The 27,640-nt window shown below is 40.1% G+C and overlaps 1 protein-coding gene across 5 annotated transcripts in view; it reads right to left on the bottom strand.

Annotated features, from left to right (window-relative positions):
* Positions 1-27,640, bottom strand: part of shf (Src homology 2 domain containing F) — a 66,764-nt gene that overhangs the window by 16,966 nt on the left and 22,158 nt on the right. For 3 of the 5 annotated variants that reach the window (XM_077623041.1, XM_077623049.1, XM_077623066.1), the window contains exon 3: positions 6,304-6,522. In XM_077623041.1, the coding sequence (XP_077479167.1) occupies positions 6,304-6,522 (219 nt within the window). Of the gene's footprint in view, positions 1-5,644; positions 5,744-6,303; positions 6,523-27,640 lie in introns of all 5 variants that reach the window. The other 2 variants (XM_077623076.1, XM_077623057.1) reach the window with 1 other exon arrangement.

Here is a 27,640-nt window from a genome sequence, read left to right as displayed (position 1 = left end):
AGGAAAGGAGAAGATGGACGACAACAACAACACAGGGGGAAAAGATAAGCGAGGAAGAAGAAAACGACATGTAACTTTTAAGTTGAGGTAGAGATGGTTGTTGTGACTAAACAGGAAGCTGGAATAGAGAAGGGACGAAAAGAGGATGGAAAAAAAGTTAGGGCGAAAAAAGTGACAGCATCAGAAACTGTAGCCCAGATTACACTGCCTTGATGAACCCACATTTTTACACGTATAAAGAGCCGAGCTCACTAGCGGAGACATCGCCGTGACTGGTGGAGGTTTGAGGGTTTTTCTTTATTCATGAAAGATTGAATGTTTAGATCATGGAAATTGTTGTTTTCTTTCAATTCTGTGCACGTTAAACCCAGCAATGTAGCATTCCTTAACCGCTTCTACTTTTTACTCCATACTTTTTCCTTTAAGTTCTCAAGTTATCATTTACCAAAACAAACTAAATGAATAAAATTAAGAATAAAAAAAATGTATTTAACAAAAAAACTGAATTAAACTATAATTTAAAGAAAAAAGATAACGGAAATTCTATTTGAATAAAAACTAACAAACATATTTCAATTTAAGAAACTAATCCCTTCATTTTTGGTGTTCATAAACTTCTATCTAAAACTAAAACTACTACCAAACTACACAAACAAATAATTTCAAGACAAATTACAACCAAACTACAATGGAAACTACAAAACTATCATAACTATCTCCCTTGAATGCCAAATCAACAGATCAACAAGCCCTCCATCCGCCTGTGCTCCCACATTTGGACCGCCAACTTCCACGGGAACACAGGTTCGCCTCCGCAGCTGCCGAGTAAAACACGCTCACCCACATGGGCATGAGCCCCCCAGCTGAAATTTCCCGAATACGGGATGAATAAAGTTATCCAATCCAATCCAATAATGTAGCCTTACCGAGATACCCCATTCGACTCCTGTTTTCCCACGCAAGGCAATATGTAGCTCACTTTTCAAAGTGCATGCCATCTTACGTGCAACTATATTAGACCTTGTGGTGTCTCCAGGACATACTTGAGACGTGAAACAAAATCTACAAGGTCTCGGGGTGAAAAAAAATAAAATAAAATAAATCGAACATGTTTGAATTTCTCTAATTGCCATTTGGTCCTCACAAGCGAACTAGGCCCTTTATAGTGATGCGGTTCTGGGAAAAAAAGGACAGAGACCAAGAATAAGGAGACCGTGTAATTTTCAACGTTGATCATAGCATCAGCTCTCATAGGAATGTGTAAAAAGTAATGCTAAGGCAGCAGTGTGATGCTTCAACACCCGGAACCGATTCCCCTCACCCTTTTGTGTTGAAAGCGTTTCATTTCATGTGTTGACCTTGCATTTGTTCTGCTTTGATGAGCGCTGTATCTAAATGCACGCATTTGTTTCTTGAGGCTTTTCATTAACATGCCTGTTTGCTCCACTGCCATTTCATTTGGCTCCACTTAATTTACCCAGCTAATTGCTAATGCGTGCATATTCAAAACAAGACGGCCGTGTTTATCCCGCAAATTATGCGCACAACGACCCTGGAATTTTCCCCCTTCCAGTGCACTGCTTCCCAATACTAGTATCCATCACGTTATACAATAGAGCTAAATTTGAGAGCGTGTTTATGTGAAAGAGCACCATTCATTTGAAATAAAGTATGGGGACGTGATGAGTCTTTTAGCGGGTGCAGACCAGCGGGTGCCTATGAAACGGGTAGAAATATTGCGGTTACGTTGGTTGTGCGTGTGGGCCAATGTGTGCGAAAGAAGATAAGAGCGTTTGAAAGAAAGAGGGCCGTCTTGAAGGTTATCAGCACACCGTCGCCAACAGGATGACGTTTTCAGGATTCTACCGCCGCTGGACCGTAACACCTTCAATGATTTATATCAATCCAGGAGAGATTCATTAAAAACACAAAAGCGACACACCTGTTGCACTTTGATAAATGGTGACGTCAATCCTTTGTCTATGTATTTCGACACTATCGTACCAAACATCTATCCGGTACATAGCGATATTAATTTTTTCTTGATATGCTGGTGCATCAATACAGTGAGGTTCAACACGGCAATGCAATATAAAGTGTTAGGGAAGGAGGATTAGGTAGAGTACGGACAAGTACTTGCAATAGAGGTACAAGTACTTGTAGTATAAGTAGGGGTAGAATTACTATTACCTGCAGTGGAAGTAACAAGTACCACTACAAGAGAGAAAAGACGTGTACAGGTACACGTAAAATTACTTGTACTACAACTAGGAGTAAAAGTACTATTACATGCAACAGAAGTTGGAGTATATGTACTTGTAGTAGACGGACAAATAGGTCAGAGTAGAAGTGCTCCGACAAACAGTGACGTCTAAAAGAGTCCATGTCAAAGATGGCTATGACCGTCAATGCCAGAAAAGTATTTTTTCTTTGTTTGAATGGTCCTGTACTGCAACCGTCTTCTACCAGACACTGATACATTTTCTTCAGATCATGCAATTAAGAATTCCAAATTCATACATTTACTGTCAACGGTAAATGTAGTTTTGAAAGTGGAGCATATAAAAGTTGGGATTGAGTACACAGCACAGTATGAGGGCTCTTACAGATTGAAAACGCCAGCACACATCCTCCGGCTTCTGTGCAGGTTTCCTCATTTGTTCCGCAAATCATACATCATGGTCACTCCTGAGCTTCCGACTCATCCATCAGCAACTCAGTCAGCGGTGAAAGTAGAAGAGGCTTTTTGTTGCCAGTGTGGGGCATGAGGCTCTTGCTCGTGGTGAGGTCACGGCAAGGATGAGCGATTAAACAAAAGCGCAAATCTTCCACACGCTCCCAACACCTTAACAAGGCTGGCGATTTAGATGGAAAAAATATGTGCAGTGTTATTGTGCCCTCCTAGGCTGATCATTAACGAGAATAAATAGTCTAGCATTGCGATATCAGACCCTAGTGGGAGGTCAGCGGGAAGTGTGCGACCATTTTATGATAGCATTCTCATCGTATTTTGTTTGGGCTGCACTTTCATTTTCTCCATTTAATGTGGCTGTATAAATTGTGAAGGTTTTTGATATTTGTGGGAACGGCCCATTAAAATTCAATTGGCTGCGAGAACATTAGTCATTGATATTACTGTGGCTATAACGTCCTTCACTAGCTACGGGATTAAAACAGAGGGCAATTGGCGACTCTCCAGTGGGAGTAATGTTGCATTTTCACCAAGAAAACTGTGATGAAAACGGTGTTTAAAATGTTTGGACTTGCCTTGTTGGGGCAGTTTTAGATCCATGTCATTGAATATTTGCTTAAGTATTGAAAAGATAAAGAATGCGACAGTAGATCGTGATAATATTATGTCTTTCTGCTTGTGTTTTGACAACCTAATTGCACCAAACAATGATCCATACACATTGGTTACAAAATCTAAACAGACAGAGATACATCACAATAGAATTTCTATTCCATATACTGGCAGTATTGATCTTTTTTCCCCACCCCTCCGTTTTAGACCTAAACTAATATCTATCACTGACATATTTGCTTGCAAAAGCAATCCTCTACATTGATAAGCAATTTATGAGAGAGTCTATACCAATAGATGGCTAAAAAGAAGTCCTGCCGCCGGATCAAAACACGGCTGCAGTTGTCAGATCTTTTTCCACAGCACACCTCAAAAAGAAGCATTAAGCCAGCTCATGCCTTGATATGGAGAAAGGCTCCTTGATGTACAGATCTAAGCAGGTTTCAACACCTTGCCAAAGTGCAAGCCTCAGATGACGAGACCTCGACTCAATTTAGTTCATTGTTCTAATTTCCTCAATTTAGAAACAGAACAAAGAAGTATCTAAACACGTTTTATCAGTAGTTCTCATCGTTAAATGCCATCCTTAATGGCTTGGCCACCACTGGCGTAATAAAAAAGAGACAACAGAACCGGGGCTTTAAATATGAGCAGAAGCATCAGTAAATAAACATCTGAGTGCTGTTTCCCGGCAACATAATAAAGGAGAGAGCGCATGACTGAGGTCATTGCATCTCTTATATAAGCAAAACGAGCTGAAAACATTCTTAAAGAGGACATATTATTGAACATGGTGGTGCCGTGGTATATTTATCTGATTTTGGTGCAGGACGGTTGAGTTATCACTCAGTGATATTGTCAATATGAGAGATTGAATGTCTTTGAGTGCTCTGTGTCTGACTGCCAACCAGTCCACGTTCTACTGTGGTTTGTTTATGCCCAAAGTCAGCTAGTAGCTTCTATTTTCCTTTTTATATCTCACTCATTTTAGACATGTAGTGGGAGGTCAGATCTCTACCAACTGACAGTGAGCCTTTTATGCAAATGATAAAAACATTGGGAGAAATTGACTTTAGCCTGCTGTAATTCTTAATCCTTGCAGTATATTGATCAAATAATATTAAAAACTGATGAAGATACCAAGGAACAGATTTCAAATGTTGAAAAGGTGTTCATAACAGCACTTTTTCATTTACTTTCCAACTCCACGTTTACGCGGCTTGAATTGTAATGCACTACTCATATCATGACATATAATATAAAAAACTCAAATAAAAACCTCCAGCCGAATGTGTGCCTCAACCCAGTTAATCATGCTAAATTTGCCAGTAAAGGAGTGGAAATTCAGCATAGCGTCCTTGCCGTAATTGCAACACCAATGGTTACTTTTTGAGATTTCTAATCCACATCCAAAAGGGATATTTTCCTCCCTCTTACATTTTCAGAGTGTCTTTGAGAGTAGAAGAGGAGGCACTAAGTGCTATTCCCATTATCTGCAAGCACGCATCAAATACCCTCTCATTAGGGCCTATTTTCATACCATCTCAACAATAAAAATGATGACGATCACAAGGACCACTGCAACAAAATCCACAGAAAAAGAAAGACGACAATGATGGAAAGCCAGTTGACAATTAATGACAACTGTAAAAGGATACTTAAAGGAAAAGACAAGACCTAGTATAGATCAAAATTGTCAAAGATATGCAATACTTAATTGTCGGATCAACTTTCACTTTGACCAGAGTCTGCTATTGTGCTTAAAATATGAGGAAAGGCAATTATGTAGCAACCTGAACCATGCACTGCTTTTGATAATGCCCGCGTTGTAGTTTTCATTTCTAGCAGTGTAACCTGAATTGATAAAGTATACTTGGCCAATAAAGTGGTGGCATACAATATCTGGTATCAGGTATACAGTCTTGGAACATTATTCTTAATACTGTGTTAGCAGAGGATAGTGATGAACTACTGTGTATCCTTGGAGTAAACCAAGAACTGGCTGCTCATAAACAGACTTGAGTGACAAAAAATCATGCTTTAAAGTTTAATCTAGTTAGAATATGATACGATTGTATGGAAAGGCTCAATATTTTCACTCTTGTTGTCCTTTCATACCCTCTCCAATGCTAATACCCTTCCATTACCGTAGACCTTCAAAACCAGCTGATTTTCACTTCAATAGATATACCTTTTTTCATCCTACTAATCAAAAGACCACAACCTGCGGGACCCCCACCCCCTGCACGTGAATTCCAAATGATTTATGGTTAAAACATCATATTAAAAATTGAAAAAAAGACAGAAAGACAGAGAGGTCCAGTCGCACAGTGGTGGTACCTGTGGGGGATTTAGAAGTGCAGTCCTTTCTTCTGTGGGGAACTGATCCAGTGCCATTTATTGAGCCCTCGTAGCTAATGCAGTCATAACAAAGCAGAGCTGTTCAAGGATACAAAAAAGAAAATGTATATACAAGATTTATTATCAGGATATAATGTTTTTGGTGCATATTTGTTTGTCAAGAACAGCCCTGTTTTGATGTTATGGCTGCCTTAGCCATCTTGGTCTTACATGCACCTGTTTACAAAAACCAAATATGTGGACCCAGGGCCCTGCTTGTGGGGAAAACATTACATAGAAGGAGCGACTGTGAATACACATGACGGCAGGTGCTTGGAAAAGAGAAATGTGCGAGTTTAAAGCTGTAACAAAACGTAAGGGTTAATCAGACGCAAATGACGAGGAATTGGTTAGAAAAAAAGGCAAACATTTTTGCAAATACCAGAAACAATCTTGGAATCAAAATCACAGTCAAAAGTAATTTGGTAAAGACAGACAAGTGCTATTGAATCAAAAAGATTGATGCAATAAAGTTTAGAATGCCACCTTGGTACATTCGAGCTTGTCTTATAGATATTTGCCAACATCATATACGTACATCATGGTGTTGTTGGAAGCCCACGGAGGGACCCACACAATACATCTTATCTCAGATATACCTGCAAAGGCTTTGGAAATCCTCTCCTTTTTCCACTCCCAGGGCTGGTCGTACTCTTCTGGCGGCCGCTCGTCGTCCTGAGGCAGTCGACTCTCACGAGGGCAGCGCGAACGCTCGGGGTCCGAGTCTCCGCCATTCTCGGTGGGCTCGTACGGGGTATCATATAGAGGAAGCTGCTTGTTGCCACCATCCTTTGGTCCACGACTGTTAGATCGAATTTCTGAGGACAGGAGGAGAAGAACGGGGTTATTGTTCTGACATAAGTTTGTGATGTTTTATCTAGTGTGGTTGTTTTTCTTGGACTTCTCTACAGGGTCACATTTAGAATGATTCGCGAACCGCTCACATCTGCCAACAAAGAGTAGCAGAAGCCCTGAACATCTGTTTGGGTTATAAAAAGAACACGTGTCACTGTCTATCAGCTTGTCTCTCGTAGCCTTTGAATTCCAAATATCTCTTTGGCAAACACACCATTTTTTTAATCATTTCCCTCTATTATGCATGAGGTCATCATTTTTTTTTCTTAATACTGAACTCTCTTGCTTATGGAAGTTCATGTACAAAATGAAAGTGAGGTTTTACAAAGAATAAGCATTAGAAACAGCGTGTCAAACGGATTACTTTTTTTAGAAAAGACTGTTAAAATAGAAATCTGGTTTTTAATTGCTGTCTGAAATATATCCTGTCTCTTTAGACATTTTGAATAATCCAAATTTTGTTCAGGAAAATTTGGATATCATGTTTCATATGATTCCACACCAGATGCACAAAGTCGCTAGTACTGAATAACAGAAGATTTTGTAGAGTCATCTTGGCCATGATAATTGTCAGGGTTATTTATGAAATACAACTAAGATCTAGTAAGGCATGAGATGATGAAACCTAAGAAAACTATTAGCCCCCCGTTCTTCATTCGTTGCCCAACAGAAGATCCATCTCTCCATTATATAGTAGTTACAACACATGTCCTCTACCAATCCCATCTTAGAAAAAGGGAGGAAGTTCAGAAATCAGAGATTCCTAGAGTGCCAGTTCAAATAATAAGGCGTTCAAGTCACAAATCTCATTGCCACCTGACTTCAACTTGGATGTACTCCCACCCTTTTTCACCCCTGTAAAGCAACACTCCTAATGAACCGCTGTGCCCTTGAGAGTTCCCATTTTCTGCGATTGCCCTACTATTCTTCATGAAGCCGTTAGCGTCCAGCATGTGAACCGAATGAAATATTACGCCACCACTGCTGCATAATTGCCTCTTAGCCCAGTGGGAGCTCTGGCGGACAAAAACGAGTGATGCGTTTGGAAGCCTAATGGAGCCACTTGTGGAGGTGAGGCAAAGCTGCTGGAATTGGCGTCCATGCCGAAAGTTGACATTAGACACACTCCCGTTCTTTGATTTTATTGGTAATGTGTGGAGTATCAGCACCAAGAACCCCAACAGAGAACCAAATAGCTTCGGGAAAAAAGTAGGAAAGGCATCTTTTCCACCACAGGTAGGTAATATTTTCCTTTGCTTCCACCTGCGAGTTGCCTATTTTTGCAATGTGAATGACAACACAAAAAAAATCTAAATTAGGCATCAAGCCATGCAGTGTGAACATAGCCTGAGAATCAAATGTGACAAACATGCAAACTCAAATAGAAACATGTTGAAATTCATGAACTATTTGCAAAGACACAGGACGCTACAGGTGAAGGATGAAAAAGCCACATGTGTCTCTGGAGCCATGATTGCCTATCCTTGCCCACTCTCAATCCTAGAAAGAACCACTGTTAAAGAAAATGAAACCAATTTACAATTTACTCTGGGCTGGTTTCCCTTCTGTCCTTTTTTTAAGAACACATGTCCAGGCCTGCCTTTGAAAAGCTGGGTGGGGACACATCTGTCTTAAAAAAAAATTACAGTCACTGGCATGACATCGAAGGGCTTGCATGTCGCAACACGGCCGCAGTCTTTGACCTCTGTCTTTGTGGTTGAGACCTGTGCACTCCAACCTTGATCCACCCCCAAGCAGGAAGACCCACTTCCTGTCCAGATGCTACACGTCCACCTCTAATCTTTGTTCGAAATTTACCAGTACTTTAAACAGAAGATGGCAGGACAGTGGATAAATTGGGACTAGTCATTTGGAAAGCCGTTGAGTTCTGCAAGTGTTTGAAAAGTGGAGAAAGTGTGCTTCATTAAAGCTGCAGCAGTGGCCACAAACATCTGTTAAATGCCACGGAAAGTAGTAGCGTGTGCGGTAGCATTCAACCTTTAAACTATTTACTCGCGCAATAAAAGCCAGTGACTAGAATGTGAGTGGAACACTGAAGCCAGTCAGATACATCAGGCTCTCCTGCTGCTCTTAGCCGTTTAGAGTGTAACAATCTACCAAAGCTGGTTTTCGTATTCAAACTGTGTGATCAAATGAGGACAAGGCTATTATATATAATATTATTAAGGAGAAATTCTACTTTTTTTGTTTGTGCAATATTTTAGAAATAGTACAACTTGAAAGAGGACAGCGTGCGGATTTTCAAAACAAATGACCTTACAAACTAATAGAGGAAATAATAAGAAAATGCTAAAATACATCATGCCAGAAAGTTTCCAGCAGTCATGCCTAAAATATGTGCTCCTGCGAATATAAAACACATTTAGAATTGGCCATCTTAATATAACAATTCATAAATCTAAGGTTTCAAACTCAGATTTTTTTTGGTGAAGATACTTTATATCAAAGCTTTGTGAAACCAAGATAAAACCTAATTTCACGTTGGGGTGTGCTCACTTGGGGGTATCTTGTTCAAATGTTATACAAGCTGCAATATACGCTGATTTGACATTGCTACAAAATTTTATTTCTTCAGCGCACATGAAAAGATAATAAAAAGTCCATTATGATGGCTGTACTCACTTTTGTGAGATAATGTATTTCTGTTTGCACAGGAGAAAAAAAATGAAGAAAAATGTCAGGCCCGCTGTAAAGCCCCCAGCTACTAACATTTCATCTGGATCTTTATTCTATGCTCTGACGGGTATGAAAATACACCAATTGAGTAGATGATGACATCCGGACGAGGCGGCTGAATTAACTGATAACACATTCAATTGCTGCCAGGCGCACATTAATATCACCGCCCTAAGTAATTCTGCTTAAACGCAGTGTGAATGTTAAAGAAAAATGATATAATTAAGATGTGAACGCACAGTCCGGAAGTAACTGGAGGGCATGTAAGTAACATTCAATTTGGTGAGATGGTGTAGCAGTACAGCCGAGGTGTGAGTTATGTGATGGCACGTAAGGTGTCAGTCAGGAACGTGGCCGACAAGGGAAGGTGTTTGCTCCTTGACCCGTGGTGGCTTCGCTGCTGACTGTCTTTCCGCTTGGTAAGTGAAGCCGTGAGGCGTCTCATGCCAGCAGAATACTAGAGACCTTGCTACAACACTTTTGCAATTGAGTGGCATATAGCCATTTTGTGTATGAATGGGTATAGATTGAATTTGTCAGTGGATAAAAGAACGGCGGATTAAATTGAATCTTTCATATTTTTGCTCAGGTGGCATTTTTCTCTATTCAAACTATGCTGCAAAATGATTTGCCCCATAGGGAAGAATTGTTTGATATGTCAACACATTTTAAGTTGATCAGTTAAACCACAATGTCTGATTTAAAAAAAAAAAGATGACCACAATTAATAAAGAGTAAAAGTCAAAATTCGTACTGTACTGTTTTTGCAGTAGCTTCAAGGATTTATTGACACTCAAATGAATTCGGGTTGTCACTTGCCAAAAATGTAATACTTTTAGTGCTTTGTCTTTCAGCATTACACTACAAAACCTATCTTTTAAAAACACATTCTCTTCGACCTTTAAGGACTGTATAAATGCCTTTATGTGTGTAGGTACTGGATATCTATTAGTTTTTACACGGCATATTCATTTGCCCTTCCCTTAGATAACCGACAGCAAAAAAAAAAAAAAAAACTCGTGAAGAATTATATACACAAGACAACGACACGCACATAGATTCATTCCCTGACTTGTGGGGCGGACAACAAGCCGGAGGAGACAACAGAGCACAAAGGGATGACAGAATTAAGCCAGACAAAGTGATGGAGAAGAAGAAGAAGAGGAAGAAGAAAAGGGGGAAGAAGAAGAACGAAGGCCTTGGGGATGTTAGACAAAGAAATGCAGTCAATAGATAAAGCGAGCTAGACAAGTGAGTGTTACACACAGTCGACAGCTATAAACACTGGAAACACAGTGTCACAGTGAGTCAAAGGTAATGAGGTGAGGGACATTTCTTTGTACGACAGTCCCTGAACACAACACTCTCAGCCTCATTAGGGAAAACGCTATGTTTGGAAGGATAGAAGCTCAGTATTATGCAATATAGAAGGACTACATTTTCATTGCTGCTCTAATATAGTCCTAAACATGTTAAATAATTGGAAAGTGCTTTACATAATGTAAGTGAGAAATGACTCAATTTACGGTACCTAAGTGATTAGCCCACTGAACTTACATTTGCTGGGTATGTGAAGAGAAAGAATGATGACATTTTGTGGCATGGGGGCAAAGGTAGAATATACATACAGGAATTTGCAGATGATTTGAATTTGGCTGCCTTTGGTAAAAGAACTGCTCATCACATTTGCATATAGAAAGCAGGAAGCTAAAAATAAATCAAAACACGCTTCAAATTACTGAATTCTCATGAGATTTTTTTTAAATTTGTGGTACTATATTTAGTTCACCAAAGCAAGTTCATTTAGAATCTTACAAAAAAGCTCCTTTTAAGCCCAGCAGGGGTTTTTTTCTTTTAGAACTCTTTCCCTAAAACTACCCTAAAATTAAAACTTTAAGAGACGGAAGCTTGAGTCCTTCAGCAGACGCTCTAAGGAGCAAATCGTTTGGTTGCTGTTATTCAACGTGATTGGAAGTGAGCGTCTGGTACGGTGTAATGACTAATTAAGTGGACTGGCTGTCAAACTGGAGATGATAACTGAACACTAAGGGAATGTGCCCGTGTGCGTGATTGAATTCAGAATAGGCAATGCCTTACTCAAGCAAATTCCCAGCGTCCATTTTGGGCATCGATCTTGGCCGGTGAGCAGGCGCAATCACTGCTCATTAAGAGCGAGGTGAAAGCTGGTTAATGGAAAAGATGAATGTGGAGATTGCTTTCAAATGCTGCCTAGATAATGGAACACCCCCCAACACAACCTGCTAAGCTTGATAAGCAGTCAAAGTAAACGGCCAAGTCCATTCTTTAATGTGGCTCACTATGTAGTTTATTTGTAGCACACAATTTCACATGTTTTCCCTGTAAGATTGGTCTGAGCTTTATGTATGTTCAGGCATTTCACATTAAATAATGAGCTTTTCATTAAAAAAAGAAATAACAAAATTAGTGCTAATAAAACTTGTTCTTTCAATTCAGTTCTGTTAGTATGCATGTCTATCAATTATCCATCCATCTGGCCATCTATAAATCTGTCTATCAATAAAAGCTATCGAGCCATCCATCTGGTCATCTATCATCTAATCATCTAGCTGTCCAACTACCCATACAACCACCGTCATCCTCTCTGTTCCTTTTATTTGGTGGTATGGTTAAGCAAAGAGGTCGATGTTACAATTTGCAGTTATTTCAGTCAATCTCACGAGGACGCAAGTGCAGCAGGACATGTTAAAGGCACGACTCCATGTGGAGGAGTGACACGCGGAAGCCGAGCTATTTTCTGCGGGTGGCTATTGTTCCTCCGGCGCAGATAAGAAGAGCCACGGATTATAGACCCGGAGTGCACCCGGAGTTCAGATCGCGCTGGAGGAAGACAGCCAAGTATGAGAATGTGGGAGTGCGATTCGTGGATTTAAAGGGAATGACACTAAAAGGCGAGGAGGACAAGTCGGCTGTGTCAGTCAACGCCAAGTTCAGTGGTGTGGAAAGTTGCGTGTGTTCACAAACACGTGGCTGTGCTTTGGGGGGGGAAATAGTGGGATTGTGACACTTGGATGTCAATTTGATAAATAGTAACTCTATGGCCTTTTCCGAATGGGCGTCAACAGCCCATTAGTGATGATAGGAACACTTGCAACATCTTCACCTTGGACCCTCACACTTCATTTTAAAGATGTATCAAGTCGGTCTACCCATCTACCTTTCGATCCATATATCTATTTATAGTATCTATCTATCCTCATGTCTACTACCTACCTATCCTTCACCCTCCTATCATCTATGCTCATTGTTATATCTCACATCCCTTCTCTTCAATCCATCTAGTATGTTACCAAGTGATCCCTCATCCATGTGGCTATTTGGGCCATTCAATTCAAAGCTAGCTTTGGCATACAAACTACAGAGTTCACGGACCTCTGTCTCTACGATTTGAAATGGTATCATCGCGTTTATCGGTGCGCCATCTTGCTACACTTTGGCCTCAGGTGTATTATGGCGTGCAATTTCCGTTCCCCAGTTGCATTTATAGTCTCTGGCTAATATTTCCTCAAAGGGTAATTAGGCATCTTGTCATTTGGACCTACTCGGCGAAATGTGTTTTGCAATGATGAACTTTTCTCCCTCTTGTAGCAAACAATGTGGACACCAGAAAACATTTGATTTTTTGGTACCTTCAGTTTCTGTTATCTCTGTTCTCTGTCACTCAGTACGAATGCTTCACATTAAAGAAGTAAGTTCCGCATTAAGACTAACGAAGTTCCTAAAATGTTCCACAATAATAGTAAGTTCCTATGATGTACTGTGAACTGCGTGTGACCCTGCTTTAAGATATGAAGATTCTTAATAAACCAAATAAAGAGTAGACTGTTCCTCAACTTCAAAGACTAATTAGGAGTGAAAAATGCAGACTACAACGTCAGCAAATTCTAAAATAGTGTTTAATTAATTGAAGAGTTGCATGAATATTCATTGTAGAAATGAAACAAAAAACATCAATAAGGAAACTTTGCAACTTTGCATTGATTTGGAAATAGCGCAAAGTATGGCATTGCTCAGAATTGGTGCGCTAAGACTATACAAGGTAAATAAAGCAATGGTGACATGAACATAGTAAACAGTGGTGCTGCATTATCTCATCCCCCAAGCAAAGCATGATGGAAACAAATGAACATGATCTCCAAGTGTAGTTTATTTCTAAACACAACTTGCTGTGCTTCCCTACAAAGTTGTATAGACAATTGTGTATTGTATTTAAATCATGGGTGTCCAAACTATTCCACAAAGGAATGAGTGGGAGCAGGTTTTTGTTCCAACTGATCCAGCACACACAGTTAACCAAGCAGCAGCCCCTGACGGCAATAAACTGATTGCACTTTTAAAAACAATAGATTGGCGAAAATGTACTCTTTCCTTCGCTTGGAATAAAAACCTGCACCCACTGCGGCCCTTGAGGACCAGTTTGAAGACCCATGATTTGAATAAACAGTGCCAATTTTGTACAGAATGCCTAGCAATTAAAATGTGTCTCATTATTTCAGTATATTCATGGGATTGTTTACAAACTGACATGAAACGCTTAACGGAACGTTAAACTCAACAATGACAGAGTGAAAAAAAGTTACTGGGGAGAATAACTCAGAGATGATTGACAGATAGCCCACCTGCTGATAGCGTATGTCCTTGAGCATGTCCCTCCTCACATATGCATGCGTTTGTTCAAGTGTTAAAAACAGACTCATGTAATTAGATTTTGCCTTGGCGGATGAATTAACTCTTCTCATCAAAAAAAATTAATAAACATCGGTAGTTGTGTACTTTATTGAAGTACACTTTACCTTGACTGTCGCGGTTCTTTAATTAGAGGTAAGATCGGGCCGAAAAAAATCCGACCCGGGCACTTCTTTAACCACACCAAAGTTAGTTGTCTTTTACTTCTGTTTGGTTGTTTTAAAAGGAAAATGACTGCCCCTGTTATAGTTTAAATTATCTTAGCAATGAAATGAAATGGCCTGCTATATTTCCTTCATTTGTCACAGTGTATCAAAATCTTCAAGTCTAAATTCCTTGTTGGGTTTGGAATCAATATTTGACAAGGCAGCTGCTTAAAATGATTAATGTGTTTCTTCTTCGTTTTACGTGGCTAAAATGTCAATAACTTTGCATATGGCTCACTGTTAATCAAATGGATTTAACACTTAGTGTAGTGACGGGCGCTATATTTTCAAAATGGAAAAAGCTTACCCAACACAAAATGCATTAAAATGATACGAAAGTCTTTCAATTATTGCTTGTAGTGGTGGATTTGATTAGTGAACTACTTTATGAAGTGCAGGGTAAAATTGACTTTGGGTTGATTGATAATTACTTTTTAATGTTTTTTTCTGGTTTTATTTTTAAGTGGGCAAGAGTTATGGTGTTATGGTGTTTTTTGTGTTGCCTCACAGAACCACATCTGAATCAATGAATGGATTTTAGAATTTTTTTGAAACATTAATTAAAATATAATAGTTGGTTACAACACAAATAAATCCTACCGGACAAATGGATTGGTAAAGAAAAAGTACTCAATGTTTGCTGGTCTGAGGTTTTACGAGGTATTTCTGAATGGCTGCAGTGCACCAGCTTTCCATCAATTTCAACAGCAGCACTGCCAAACATCAGTCAGCATGCCACTAAATTTTAAAGTCCTCACTGAATCACACTATTTCAGGAAGACCACAATAAACACTGCACAGGAAACTCACATGGAAGTTGAATAGGAGCAGCGGTATGTATGCACAATAGGGTTCACTATCAAAGACAGCTTCTCTCTTCTACGTACGTAATGAAACATAACCTGATTGCTTCAAGAATTACAGACCATAGGTCCTAACGTGTAATAGTACTCCACTGCTAGGAGTAGTATTATGGACACATGCGACGTTTGGCCTTACACAAATCAACATTAATGCAAGAAACGACATGTATTCGTCATTTCCAGATATGCGTCAGCACACCGTACCAAATAACAAAAGCAAAACCTTGAACTTAGAAGATGTGCACCCTTGTCTGGTGAGCATGAGGAATGTCTCTCCGCTTTACGTCACGGTGTTTGAAGGGAATGCCACACGCACCACCGGCGCCCGACTGTAATTACTACAACGCGAAAATGTACAAAGAGTTTTAGCGTGCATGCTTAAAACTCTACTATGTCATTATGGACGACTGGAAAGCCTTGCCAGGCTGCATACTTGCAGGTTGCCAATGATGACAGATAAAATGGTGGCGTTCTCTTCTTCCAATAACTTCTTGGCCAGAACATTACATGCAATCTTTAGGGCAATAATAATCTTAACATTCTAACATTTTTATCCATTCGTGTGTCCAAAAAAGGTAAGCAAAAGATAAGAAATGTCCCTAGTTTGTGACGCAATTGGGCACTTTTGCCCCCCAATTCAATTACCACTCGTTAAAAAATTAAAACGGGGGTATTAGGCAACCGTGAAGCGCGACTTAGACCAACTTCAACCAGTCCATCTTGCAATGCTAAAATAACCGCTGGAAAATTTCTAAGCAGTGATTTAGGCTATTATGACAGCAGTTTTTGTAGGACGATATACTTTCCCCAGAATTGATTGCCACAGTCAATACCTTCGTTTTTTTTTCTCATGAGATTTAGCAAGTCATGGTAAATATTTTCCACTTAAACTGGGTTTGAGGGATGGGTTTTCCTCACATTCCGAAGTAGACAAATTTTCAAAAATACAAAGTAATTTTTCATCAATATGAGAGTCAACCCCATATTGACCATTGGAAATCTGCCTGCTCTCTTTGCAGGAATTAAATATACAGAATTCCAAACTGGGTAGTCATCGTCATTCATCTCTGCAGTTGTGCTTTTGATTTTTTTTGTGGGAGTAAGTGGGCATTAAGCTGTTCAAGAGGCACTATCGACACTATTGAGGGCTGAGGGTCTAGTCGTGGGTGTGGAGACTTTTAGCGAATGCGACTTCATGCACTTCCTGCTTAGACACAGGAAGCCTCCGGGATCCTGTCAGGAAGGAGGGCAGCTGGGGGAGGGGTGGCAATTTCTTCTCCTAGGTTTCCATTCTCCAGGAATTGTCAGCCTTTTTCCTTTACCCTGTGATTCATAGCTGGGTGCTGAAGAAGTCAAGAGTAATGCGGCAGTGCGTCTTATCACCATGCTGGCTATGTACTCCCCATTTAACACTCAACGCTGACTAAATGGCGGCCGACCTTTTCAGGCTGCCAGTTGCGGCAAACAACTCTTGACTAGAAATATGGACGGCTGGAGAAGCCATGAATAAAAACATGAACGGATGAGAAGATAATGCAGTGGCTGAGGATGATGGCGAGGCAGGGGTGGGGTGGATTATTGTATCATTTGTTAGATTCCAATAGCTGTCTGCCCGCATAAGGTAACCTCATTTTTTAGCATTCATTAGTTATTCAAGCAGAGCATAGAGAATCTTTTGTCTCCATGCATGTGTGGAATGTAGTCCAATTGGGAAAGAGGCATTTCATCACTTTAAATATGAAAGGATCACTCGGAGAAAAGGGAATTCATCACAATCAAAGACTACATTTTGACAATCGTTAATGACTTTACTTGATCATTGTCGGGAAGGAGTCAATCAACTAATTGTTTTAATCATATTTCCTTAGGGAAATATGTTTTTCGACATCCAAATGTACTGGAGCTCAACCATTATTCTGGAACTTTAGTGGTAAAAAGCTCCAGAAAAATATGCAAGTCTTTGGATAAAATGTCATTTGAAATCAAGAATGGAGATGAAGCATCATTCTAGAGAAAGAAGCAGACCAAGTTAAGGAAAGAAATAGCTAAGAATGACTGAAAGAAAGGTCATGAGGGAACAGGTGAGGACGCAGAAGGTGACGCGTGGGCGGCGATGCGTGGGTGCTGGCCGCTGCCATTTGATGCGTGTTTGGGCCGCTCCAAACAGCGGCCAAGCTCAGAGGGGAACCTGGTTATTTATCGACATGTTTGGACAATCCACCATCTGCCGCATTGTCAGAAAGCTTCCAATTTGGAAATGAATGCAAAGCATATGGAAAGAAGCATAAATGAAGGCCAGCCTTCTCAGTGGTACACAAACAGGGATAAACCAACGTACAATACAGTTTATCGGAAAATGCTCCAAAAGTGGTCTTACAGTTAATAAAAAGGTTAAAACCAAGTTTTAAAGAAGAAATTATCGAAATAATTGAGATAGATACTTGTTTTTAACTTTTTGGGCAGCTTGTGTTTTTGGGTAGCCAAACTGCTCAAGCTGCCACACTATGAGGAGAAAAACAAAGGTATATGTTTTTGTTAATTAGCATCATATTCACATTTGCTGCTATGAGCAGGGAAATGTCCAGCTTCTCTAATTTAAACAAGTAATTTTCTTGTTTCACACAACAGCATTACAGGAGTGCAGAACAGAACTGTTCACAGACAGATTTATAGCACCCCATGAGAATCATCATTTGTATACAGCCAACAAAGGTAAAAAATGCAGCATCATTTAAAAGGCTGTTTTCTTCTCATGTGTCTGAGCATTTAGCATGCAGCTAAAATGCCAAACGCAGAAAATTGTAGGTGGCTTTCACCAAGCTATTGCATTACGTTGGATGAGCAGTGATGAACAAACAGGAACAACAAAGGTATAGTGCCTCTCCGAGCCATCTGCGGGAGTACTTTTTTGGCGAAGACTGGCTGCGAAGGGCTGGCGGCAGGACAGAAATGAGGGCTGGCTAAATAGAACTTCATTTCCAGCTCTCAATGTCAACAAACAAAGACACGGCACAACGGGGAGTCAGGATGAAAGGTGGATTGTCGGAATACATGACTGCTTAAGAGGTAGCCTGCGGCTTACGTATACATCTTCAAAGTTTCCTGGTTATACAGTGATTGTCTCAGCCAATGGAGACAGGGGATGAGGCTCGACTTCTGGATGAAATATCAAATAGGGCTGCCGTATGGATGGATACACGAGCATAAGGAGAAAAGATCAGTATTGGTTTATAACAATTATTTGGGTAATATATCAATCGAGCCATTGAGGGACATAAAGATCAAGGTCAATTTAGTACAGAGATTTTTTGTGATACGGACAAGATTTCATCATAATTGACCGTATCACTGTGTCTGATCATTTAATATTAGTCACGCGATAGAGATAAACACCCTGAAGACAAATCACACCCATTTCTTCTAGAACTCACACATATGCTAATGCATTACTCCTAAATCAGCTTATTGTCATGCCCAAGTCGCAATGTGTAATCATGAATAAAACTGGTTGTCCTCGCTATCATTGAGTTTTAACCTAATTGACCGATTCTGAAAGCCAAGTTGATTTCTCTGTTAGAAACAAAAGGTAGCCGGCTAAATATTGCACAGAATCAAAACTGTCAGCAAGTGTGTGTTCCTTCATCATCGCAGCAGTGTTGATTATCATAATGAGACAAGACAGCTGGTCTCAGGTTTGCTATCATTTTTTCCCCAACACCCTGATGGAGGTTTGATAGCACGCCAAGTACGCTGTAATCCTCAGCGAAAAAGCCAGCGGAGCGACAAGTGATGGAAATGTGCTTTGGATTCCAGATGATACGCAATTTAAAAATGCACAACTTTAAGGACCTATGGAACACTCGTTATAGCAATGAAGTTCTGTGCCCGCCAAGATCCACTGGAGTAAGCGCAAACACCTGTAGCGTGCCCCTGTCGCCTAAGGCTTAATTAAACAAACATTAGTGCTTTCAACACGTTAGACTGTTTAATGGCCGCACACAGATGGCCTTTATTCCCTAATTTATCAATTTCAGGCGTGAACAGTTGGATCACCTATTTTTTCCGTTGCTTAAACAGCGCTTCGTCGCGCCACGGCCGCACCTGGTCTCGTCGTAATCACACTAACTCCCTTGATTCTCTGTAAAGGCAAATGATGCCAAATCATTTATTAGTGTTTAGAAATGGGCAATTGTGCTCCTTCGTCTACTATTGCGAACTGAGTGTATGAACTGAAGGCTACGAGAATTAAATTGCTTTCATTATGTTTATGGCCGCTTGTAATGTTTTTCCATGCAATCTGCACTCTGATTTTACAAGTAGCCGACTGCAACAAGTTGTTAGCCAATACTATGACAGGCTATGCGTGAAAGAAAATTAAATAAATTGATATTAAGGCTAATGGGGATCTGATGAGTGTAAAAACAAATAATTATCTTTTTACATGATGAAGTTTCTGATAAAAACGATGTTCACATCATAAGTGGACGCCAGGCCCCTGTAGTCCAAAATTTAACATTGTATAGTCTTGTGACAGCGAAAAATGTGATGTCCACACATGTGGACGCCAGGGCGTAAGAGGTTAAGTAATACTTGAGGCAATAGTTAATTCTAATCGTCATGGGAAGTCAGTAGTTTTTGCAAGGCAGGCAGCCTTACTAGTACCTGATTCATCACTTTCCATTGTCCCAATTGGACTTTTTAAATAATGCAGTGAACCCTGATCAAAGGCTATTAATAAGCAGAACAGCTCCTCTTAACCTTGCGTGGTCTTTACCTCTGCTGAATTAATAATCACCTATCAAATGTTTACATAGTGTCACCTGTCCACTGAGCGCGCCATCGTTTGCAGTTTTTTTTCCATCCTTCTTTCAATGGACAAATGATCCAGTCTGTAAACACAGTCTGTTTGTTTGGCATCTGCTTGACAAGGGTTCAATAAGGCCATTAGGAAGCCAGTTTAACAGATGGGTGATGTTGTTGTTTAAAGTGTCACAACATCCGGATGTGGCCTCTGTCACTATAATATTGTTTTACATTCATAAACTTGAGGAGCAGGTTATGTTGCCAAGCGTTTTTGTGAATAAAGAAAGTGACAACAGGAAGTTCAGTTAAAAACACAAAAGGAGTGGTGCAAAGTGAATTTAAAAAAAAGAAGTGGCAACTCCAATCTATTTCAGGTAGACCATTCATAAATTCACTTTTGTCTCTGTGTAACCTACTGCAGTAAATCATGCCAAGCCCCGCTGGGAAACGGAAAGAAAAAACAGAAGTATCCCAAACTCTAGATTGAAACTTTAAACCCTTCCTGTCAGTATCAGGACAAACTACAGCATTGGAATGCAAATTTGAGCTATTGAATTTGCTGGTATTTCAGGATAAATTGTGAGAGATCTTTCTGTTGTTTTTAAAAGCTTCCTAACTGTAAAGAAAATATCCTTGAATCACATACATCAGGTCAGCAGATCCATTACAATGAGGCGGTTGTAATGCTAGTGGAGATGGGAGGGGGGTTGATAGGTGGGTATTGCTGGAAGTGTAAGGAAACGTTGATGAATCGAGGCATGATAAAATTCCCAAAGGGGTGAAAACAGAGATGCTTAAATGAGTAATGGATCACACATGGATGTGGCAAAAAAAACTGCTGTGCTCGCTGTGGATACCCCACCCCACTGACCACCACCCGGTCTCCTCCTGAATTACCCGCCAGGCCCTTGTCTGCATCCTCAGAAGGCAGGAAATACTAGGTCATGCTACTCGTCACCCAAGCGTAGTCCTATAAAGCCCCAAAGGGTTCAATTACTCAAGCTGCAGACCCCCGCGACTGCTATATGCTGATCATTGTTATCGGATATCAGCTCGAATGCAACAAGAAGAATTTATTGGTATAAATCATGACTCAACTATGAAAAACCTACATCTCATCTCATGAAACACGGCATGCTTAGTCAGTCCTTAAAAGGTTGAAACATTTTACGATGTATACGACATGATATCGTACAGTGCATGCCTGCAGGAATCAACATTAGCATTAGCAGCATGCAGGAATGTAATCATCTCAGGAATCCCCATGGACCTTGAGGTAGAGGCCCCGTAAAAATGCAATGCATCCATAAGGTAATGAGAAGGAAGAGCTGTGCTTAGCCTTGGGATGCAGACTCTGCACTAGTTTTATGCATAAAAATAGAAAGACTGGAATTGAAATCAGTTTACACATTGATTTGTCTATCCTTTCAAATATCTTGCAAACCTAAAATCAGCATCCCTTCAAGAGATGCTTAGGTGCTTACTGGCTCTATCTTTTGGAGTTTTAGACTGCATATGTTATGTCACAGACATATGAGAGAAAGGTTTGGTGAATGTGACAGAAGAGTATAAGTGGAACACTGCACCCTCAAAACCGCTTATGCAAAACTCATGAGCGTGTTCCGCATGAAGAAAATCCTTCACTTGGAAGACAACCTCACTATCTACCAAAAATAGGCACTGGGGCAGAATAGGATGCATCAATTCTCATCAGACCCAAATTGCCCCATGTGAATGCCAGAGGCCGCATGTCGAAACAGACATATTTGGAATACTAGTCATCTTTCCATCTTTTTTTTTCAACTTTTGGAAAGTTAAACCCATATATTTATTGGGTTGCAAATTATTGTGTTCTAACAGATAGAATAGTCATGCCAAATCGTTGCTCTTTTTAGGAAATAATGCGTGTTTAGGAATGGAAGCTGACAGTTCAATTGCTTTGTTGTGGTGTTGACCGCTTTTTTGACAGAATGTGCTGTGGTTATAATTCTTGAACCCAAAAGAGAAAATACAATCACAAATGGATAAAATTCCCTTAAAATACAAACAATCTGACTGACAGCGGTAGAAACTGGAATATTTCTTAAATTCAGGGATTCCCAAACAGTAGGGTGTGCAACTATCCTCCAAGATGAAACTACAGGGTACAAGTAATGTGTATAAACGGAACGCGTTTTGGATTTTAGAAAAGAAGGCTATAATAATTAAACATAAATAATATAGCATACATACAGCCCTAACACTGTAATTCCCAAAACATTTACAATTCTACCCTCAACTGTCCAAAACAACAAAACATAATACAAAGTACAGTATACATGAATGTGTTCAATACCAAAAGGAGCAATTCATAGACGAACACGTTTTCTCCTTTGTTTTACTGATTCCAATCTGAAAGAGTAGCCAGCAGACACAATGGCGGTGGTGATTAAGTGGCCGAGGACATCCTGTGTGCTCTCAATGGCCCAGCTGTTCCTGTTCCTAGATTCTATTGCATTTGGACTAATTTGATTACCACAGGTTCCATTCAAAAGGTAGCCAGCATCCTGCTGGGGTGTATTTCCTTGCACTCTCCACTAGACATGTACCGCCAATCTCACCTGAAATGACACGCCTGTGGGTCGCTTAGGGACTTCTGGGGAGGTTTGAGGGGTACTGGTTAACCCCATCTGGATGCCCTTTGAGCATAAAAACTGACAGTAACATTATTCCCATCTCGGAACTGTAGGTTAGCCTTTTTTTCTATTGCTTCTTTTTTGTAAGCATAGAATAGTACACTTTTTCTGTAGGCCCTTTTCATCGACCGAGCACTCCAGCGACCCATCTGGAATCAAAATTTTTTTACCCAAAATGTTGGTTGAGTACTATTTTACAGGCTTAAAGAAGAAAATTTAAGGTTCTACTGTGGTGTTTCATCCATAACAAAAAGTAACTGCAGATCACTAAGCTGGAGGTTTACCACACTTCAGTGCTATGGCAAAGCTCTCAAAAAAGCCATGCCCGCGAGGTACCAATGAGCCACTCCGAGGAGCCAGGTTTGGGCTCCTGTCTGGCCAAAGCTTTGTTAATCACCAGAAAGTCAATACGGAGAACATGTCAATTATCTAGAGACGTTCTGAAGTAAGGGTTTGCGGCGCCATGAGATGCACAAGGTTTTCCTATCCAGCCCGCCTCGTTCTGACAGCCAAATCATATCCACCTTATTGGATTTGGCAAAGGGAGATTTATTTATTTAGCTTTTGACATTAATAATTCATCCCGTCCGTGTCCGCATCTCATCGTACGCCAGGCCACAAGGGGAAAGAGGCCACACGCTGCAACAAACAGCTGTCAGAAAAACACAACGGCAAAATTGAAATGAATTCTCAGTCGTGCAGGTTAAGGGGTGATAGCGTTCCAGCGTAGAACATTTCCATCTCGCCAGGTTGCAAGCTGTCACTCACTTCAGCGCAAAATGAAAATAGTTCTTTTAAACTGATCGTTTTCTATGCATAGCACCAGTTGAAAACATTTTCTCTGCCGACCCCTTCACAGGGACCATTGGAAAATGAAGGCTAACTTGTATTAACAGTTTAAGGATGTAGATTTTCACTGATTACAAAAACATTAAAAATATCGGTAACTGTTTGTAAATTTAATCAATCAAGCAGATGTTAGGTTGTTTCTGTGTCAACTAGTCAGTATCTAAAGTAACATCATAGTTATTATATGAGTGTTTGAAAAACAGGGCCCCTCTTTTACCTTAACACCAAAGAGAAATTGTTTTTCTTGGGTCTGACTCATTCATTATTGCTGATAATATTTCAAGTTTGGGAATTTTCTACAGTAACCAGCATGTAGAAGTGAAACCCAAATACTAACATGGGGTTTTTGGTTACAAATGGAATGCATTCAAGGAAACAAAAACAAAACAGAAACCTAACATACCCCCGATACCTCATTTCCATTACTTTTATTACAACTCCCTGATAAAGGAGCACCTCACTAGCCCTAATGAGACTTCTCAACCACACACACCATATCAAATTAACAGCCCCATCCTATTACAACCCCTTGAAGTCCCCAGCAGCCATCCTCTGAGTAGAAACAGCGCCTCACCTCATTGCACCGGCGAGCCCATTCCATGATTGATAAGATGAGATTGAAGCTAAGACAGAATGGCGCCTAAGGCAGAAGGACCGCCAGGCTTGTATTCTACGTAGGCAGACAGAATGGTAGTCATGTGGGCCAAATGAAAGCTGTCTATACGTATTCCTGCAATGGGTCTTTCCGCAAAGTAATTATCCTCTTGATGGAATAAGTAATGAAGGGAAAAGGTCACATGGAGCTGCTGTCAAGAGTCTAATATTCATCGACAAAGCCGCCAAACATTTAGAACAGAAGAATATGTATGAATAGGTCACCGTCAGAGTGGAATAATTGAAGCGATCATATCTGAAATACAAGATTGAGTGATTGTGTGAATGCTCTTCAAGATTTCTTCCAGAATTTGGAGGGGAATATTGTAACACAAAAGCCGAATAAAAACGAAAAAGCAATAGTGCAGTAATAGTATTTTAACACTTCCATCTTGTTCAACAGCTGTGTTGGTGCTCAATTGAACCAATATGAAATTTGAATGACAATGGTACAACATGGAAAGTTTTGGGTAAATGATTCTACAACAAAAAAACACATTTGTCATAAAACTAAATCCATGTTCCATATAGTATCGGTCATTTTATTTTCTAAACTGACATTTGCTGGAGTTTTGTGACATTTCCATGGCTTTAGTTTAAACTTAAGTTTAGAGTGCCTTTGCAAAAATGGGACAATAAAAAGGAAAATAAAACTTGCAATAAATGCACAGAACTTATCCTGTGACAAGAGTGCTTTTAACTTGAATGTTTAGCATAATCCTCGGAAGTTACAAAAAAAGCAATAAAAAAGCTTAAGAAAAAGTGGAACAAATGCAGAAACCTTACAATGTTTGAAATTACACCTAAATATTCTTAAAACTTGCAGGGGGAAAATACACCCTGCTGGAGTTTGCCCATTGCTGCGTGTTAACGTGTAACCTGATGACAGTTTTACAAGGAAGTATTGTACAATAATGTTTGTCTGAGTGGTTACGATGGACATCCAACTACCCCAGTGTTTATTGTATTGGCGATATACAGCTTAGTCGGGTATGTTTGGCAGATTAATGTCCAGTGAATAGAAACCTCCAGCATAATTACATCTTGACACTTGGAAGACACACTCCACTTGCTGTGATAAGGTTGTAATGTGGCGTTGGTTTATTCTCCTAATTAATCTGCTGCCTCAAAACCAAGAGACTCCAATTTACAGTGAGACGGATACCACAATCAATTAGATGCCGTACACATTGTTTTATAAAGAGGAAAGGATAACATTTGGGATCAGGTTATAATAATAAGGGCCAGAGGAGACATTAGGACATGTGTCTGAGAAAGTGAAGGTCATCCTTGGGTAAATGTCACAAATAAATTGGCTCCTTGAGAAAGTGAGAAGTTGTTTTATAAGACAACAAAGTGTCCTGTAAGGGGCTTAGTGTATAGTCTATGGAAATGTAAGCAGGATTCCCGGGTGGCTGCCTCTAGGGTAGAATAATGGAAAGCGAGCATGCACTGAGGCAAACATGCAGTACACACTCAGTAGAAAAGAAAGGAAGTCAATCTTGGAAATGAGGCAGAGGGGGGAAAATGGCCAGTGAGGATTCAGTGAAAACAAAATCAAGTGGACGAAATGTCAACAGGGTGTTGTCTATCCAGACAGACAGGCACAGAAGATTGAATTTTCATTTTGCACACAACCAAGAGGAGCATTTTCCTGTCCTTTCACACAACAGCACGTCCTCTCCAAAGTAAATAATGGAAAATGTGCTCAAAGCCCGCAATGATATGCATATCGAAATCACAAAACTCGGATTCACAATACTAAGACACACGTTCATGCCGAGAGAAAGGGTGGCAACACACCCTATAAACCTACATTTTTAAAAAAATGTTTAAATGGTTCATGCTTAAAATTTGAGTTATGTATTTTTTTTTATTTGATTGCAAGTTGGCAAGTCAAATCATTCTACAAATGTTAAGTTGTGAAATTGGTCATGGATTTGGACAGTTGAGAAAAGCAACAATGTATTCTACACATAATACATCATGTAATTGTCACTATTTCAGCAGCTGTATGGAGGGCACTCCTAACCATGTATCGCTTTATCACTTAGCTGTCAACTATCACATGACCTACACACTCATATAAACAGTTGCAATGTAGCAGCAAGGCAGAGAGGAAGCTTGCATCATGGCCAGCACATTCTGATTGGCATATATTATCCTACTGTGGTAGGCAGTGCCAAGCCAAGGTTGGATGAATGGAATGGCCAGACTCCATGCTTTACAGCTGGGTGGCTGAGGAGAAGGAAAGGGTACGGGGAAGGCGGGCAGCCATTTCGACAGAGGTCACAGTGGGCTGTAATCATTCATTTTAAGAGAAAAGATGAACGAAACTTAAATACCCGGTTTGGGGATTTTGCGCTTTAGCATGCGTTGATATGAGCTACGCAAGATAGAGATTTATCCAGCTGCCGCACTTCACACATAGACGCATTCCTGCGGGTCATCGGATATGTCAAGTATCCATTTGCCCCCAAGTGCCCGCAAGTCAGAGCTTGTGTCTTCCAGTCACAGGCTCTTACTTGACTTGAGGTTGATTGTTGAGAGTGAATTACCAGCGGAGGAGCAGATGGCTGGCTCAAATACATGGCAAGCGTATGTGTCTGTAAGAGTGTGAGTCCACGCTAGGGTTAAGAGAGGGCATCGGGCTTGTTGACAGTGCAGTGTGACAAAGCTCTGTTTTTGTCGTGAAGGGTGTGCAAGTGGACGCCTTACATGCTACAGCTGTTGGGGTACACGACAGCAACAGATGGACACTCACAAGTGGGGGTAATGGTACGTCACAAAACAGTTCAATGTGCACCTTGGTCTTAAAGTCATGTTAACATTGGATAAAGGAAGAAAACTGAATGCACCACACTACTGTTTTTTTTCAGTATACAGTATGAGGTTTACCATGAAATGGCATGAATAGCTACAATGATTAGAATTCTATGCGACTTTTTGTCTTCCTAACCTCAGCTGTCAAAGAGGACATTCTTAAGCAACTACACTGCATTTGCCAGGAACATAATTGAATCTAGTCCCCTCTGAAAGCTACTGCGCTCGCATCATTAATCTACCACTTGATACTCAACAAGATGGCAGCACCAAAACAAAAATTATAAGAGAGGGAGACATATTTAAGAAGTGTGTGTTGTCTTGAAATACAAATCTCAGCTTGTAATACCTGCGTCTGTCTGCGTTTTTGTGAAATGCGTGGGAAGTGTGCTACACAGCTTCTGAGTGTTGTTGCAGCATGAATAATGTAAACAAAAAAATCATGTTGACAGCAAGCTGGGACAAAAGTCACACAGAGACTAAAGGAGAAATGTATTTTGTTCTTGTCACTAACCCCAAAGATTAACAGTACCTGAATCCTTATTTTTTAAATTGTTTTCCTGAAATTATCAATTTTTAAGGGCAAGTCCCGCTTTTGTTACCACAACAACCGGAGGAAAAGCTTAAGATTTGCGATTAGACAGGCTTCAACTCATAGAAGCAAAACACAGATTGTGGCAACAAGGTCAAGTAATTTTACTCATAAAGGCTGCAATTCTTACACATTACTCTTTGCAATACATCACCAAGCACAATTCCTTTACTCATTAAGACTGATTACAATTT

This window comes from Stigmatopora argus, chromosome 2 (genome assembly GCF_051989625.1).
Source record: "Stigmatopora argus isolate UIUO_Sarg chromosome 2, RoL_Sarg_1.0, whole genome shotgun sequence".
NCBI classification, from domain to species: domain Eukaryota; kingdom Metazoa; phylum Chordata; class Actinopteri; order Syngnathiformes; family Syngnathidae; genus Stigmatopora; species Stigmatopora argus.
Note: the sequence above shows the minus strand (reverse complement) of the source record. Positions and strands in the feature narration are given on the sequence as shown.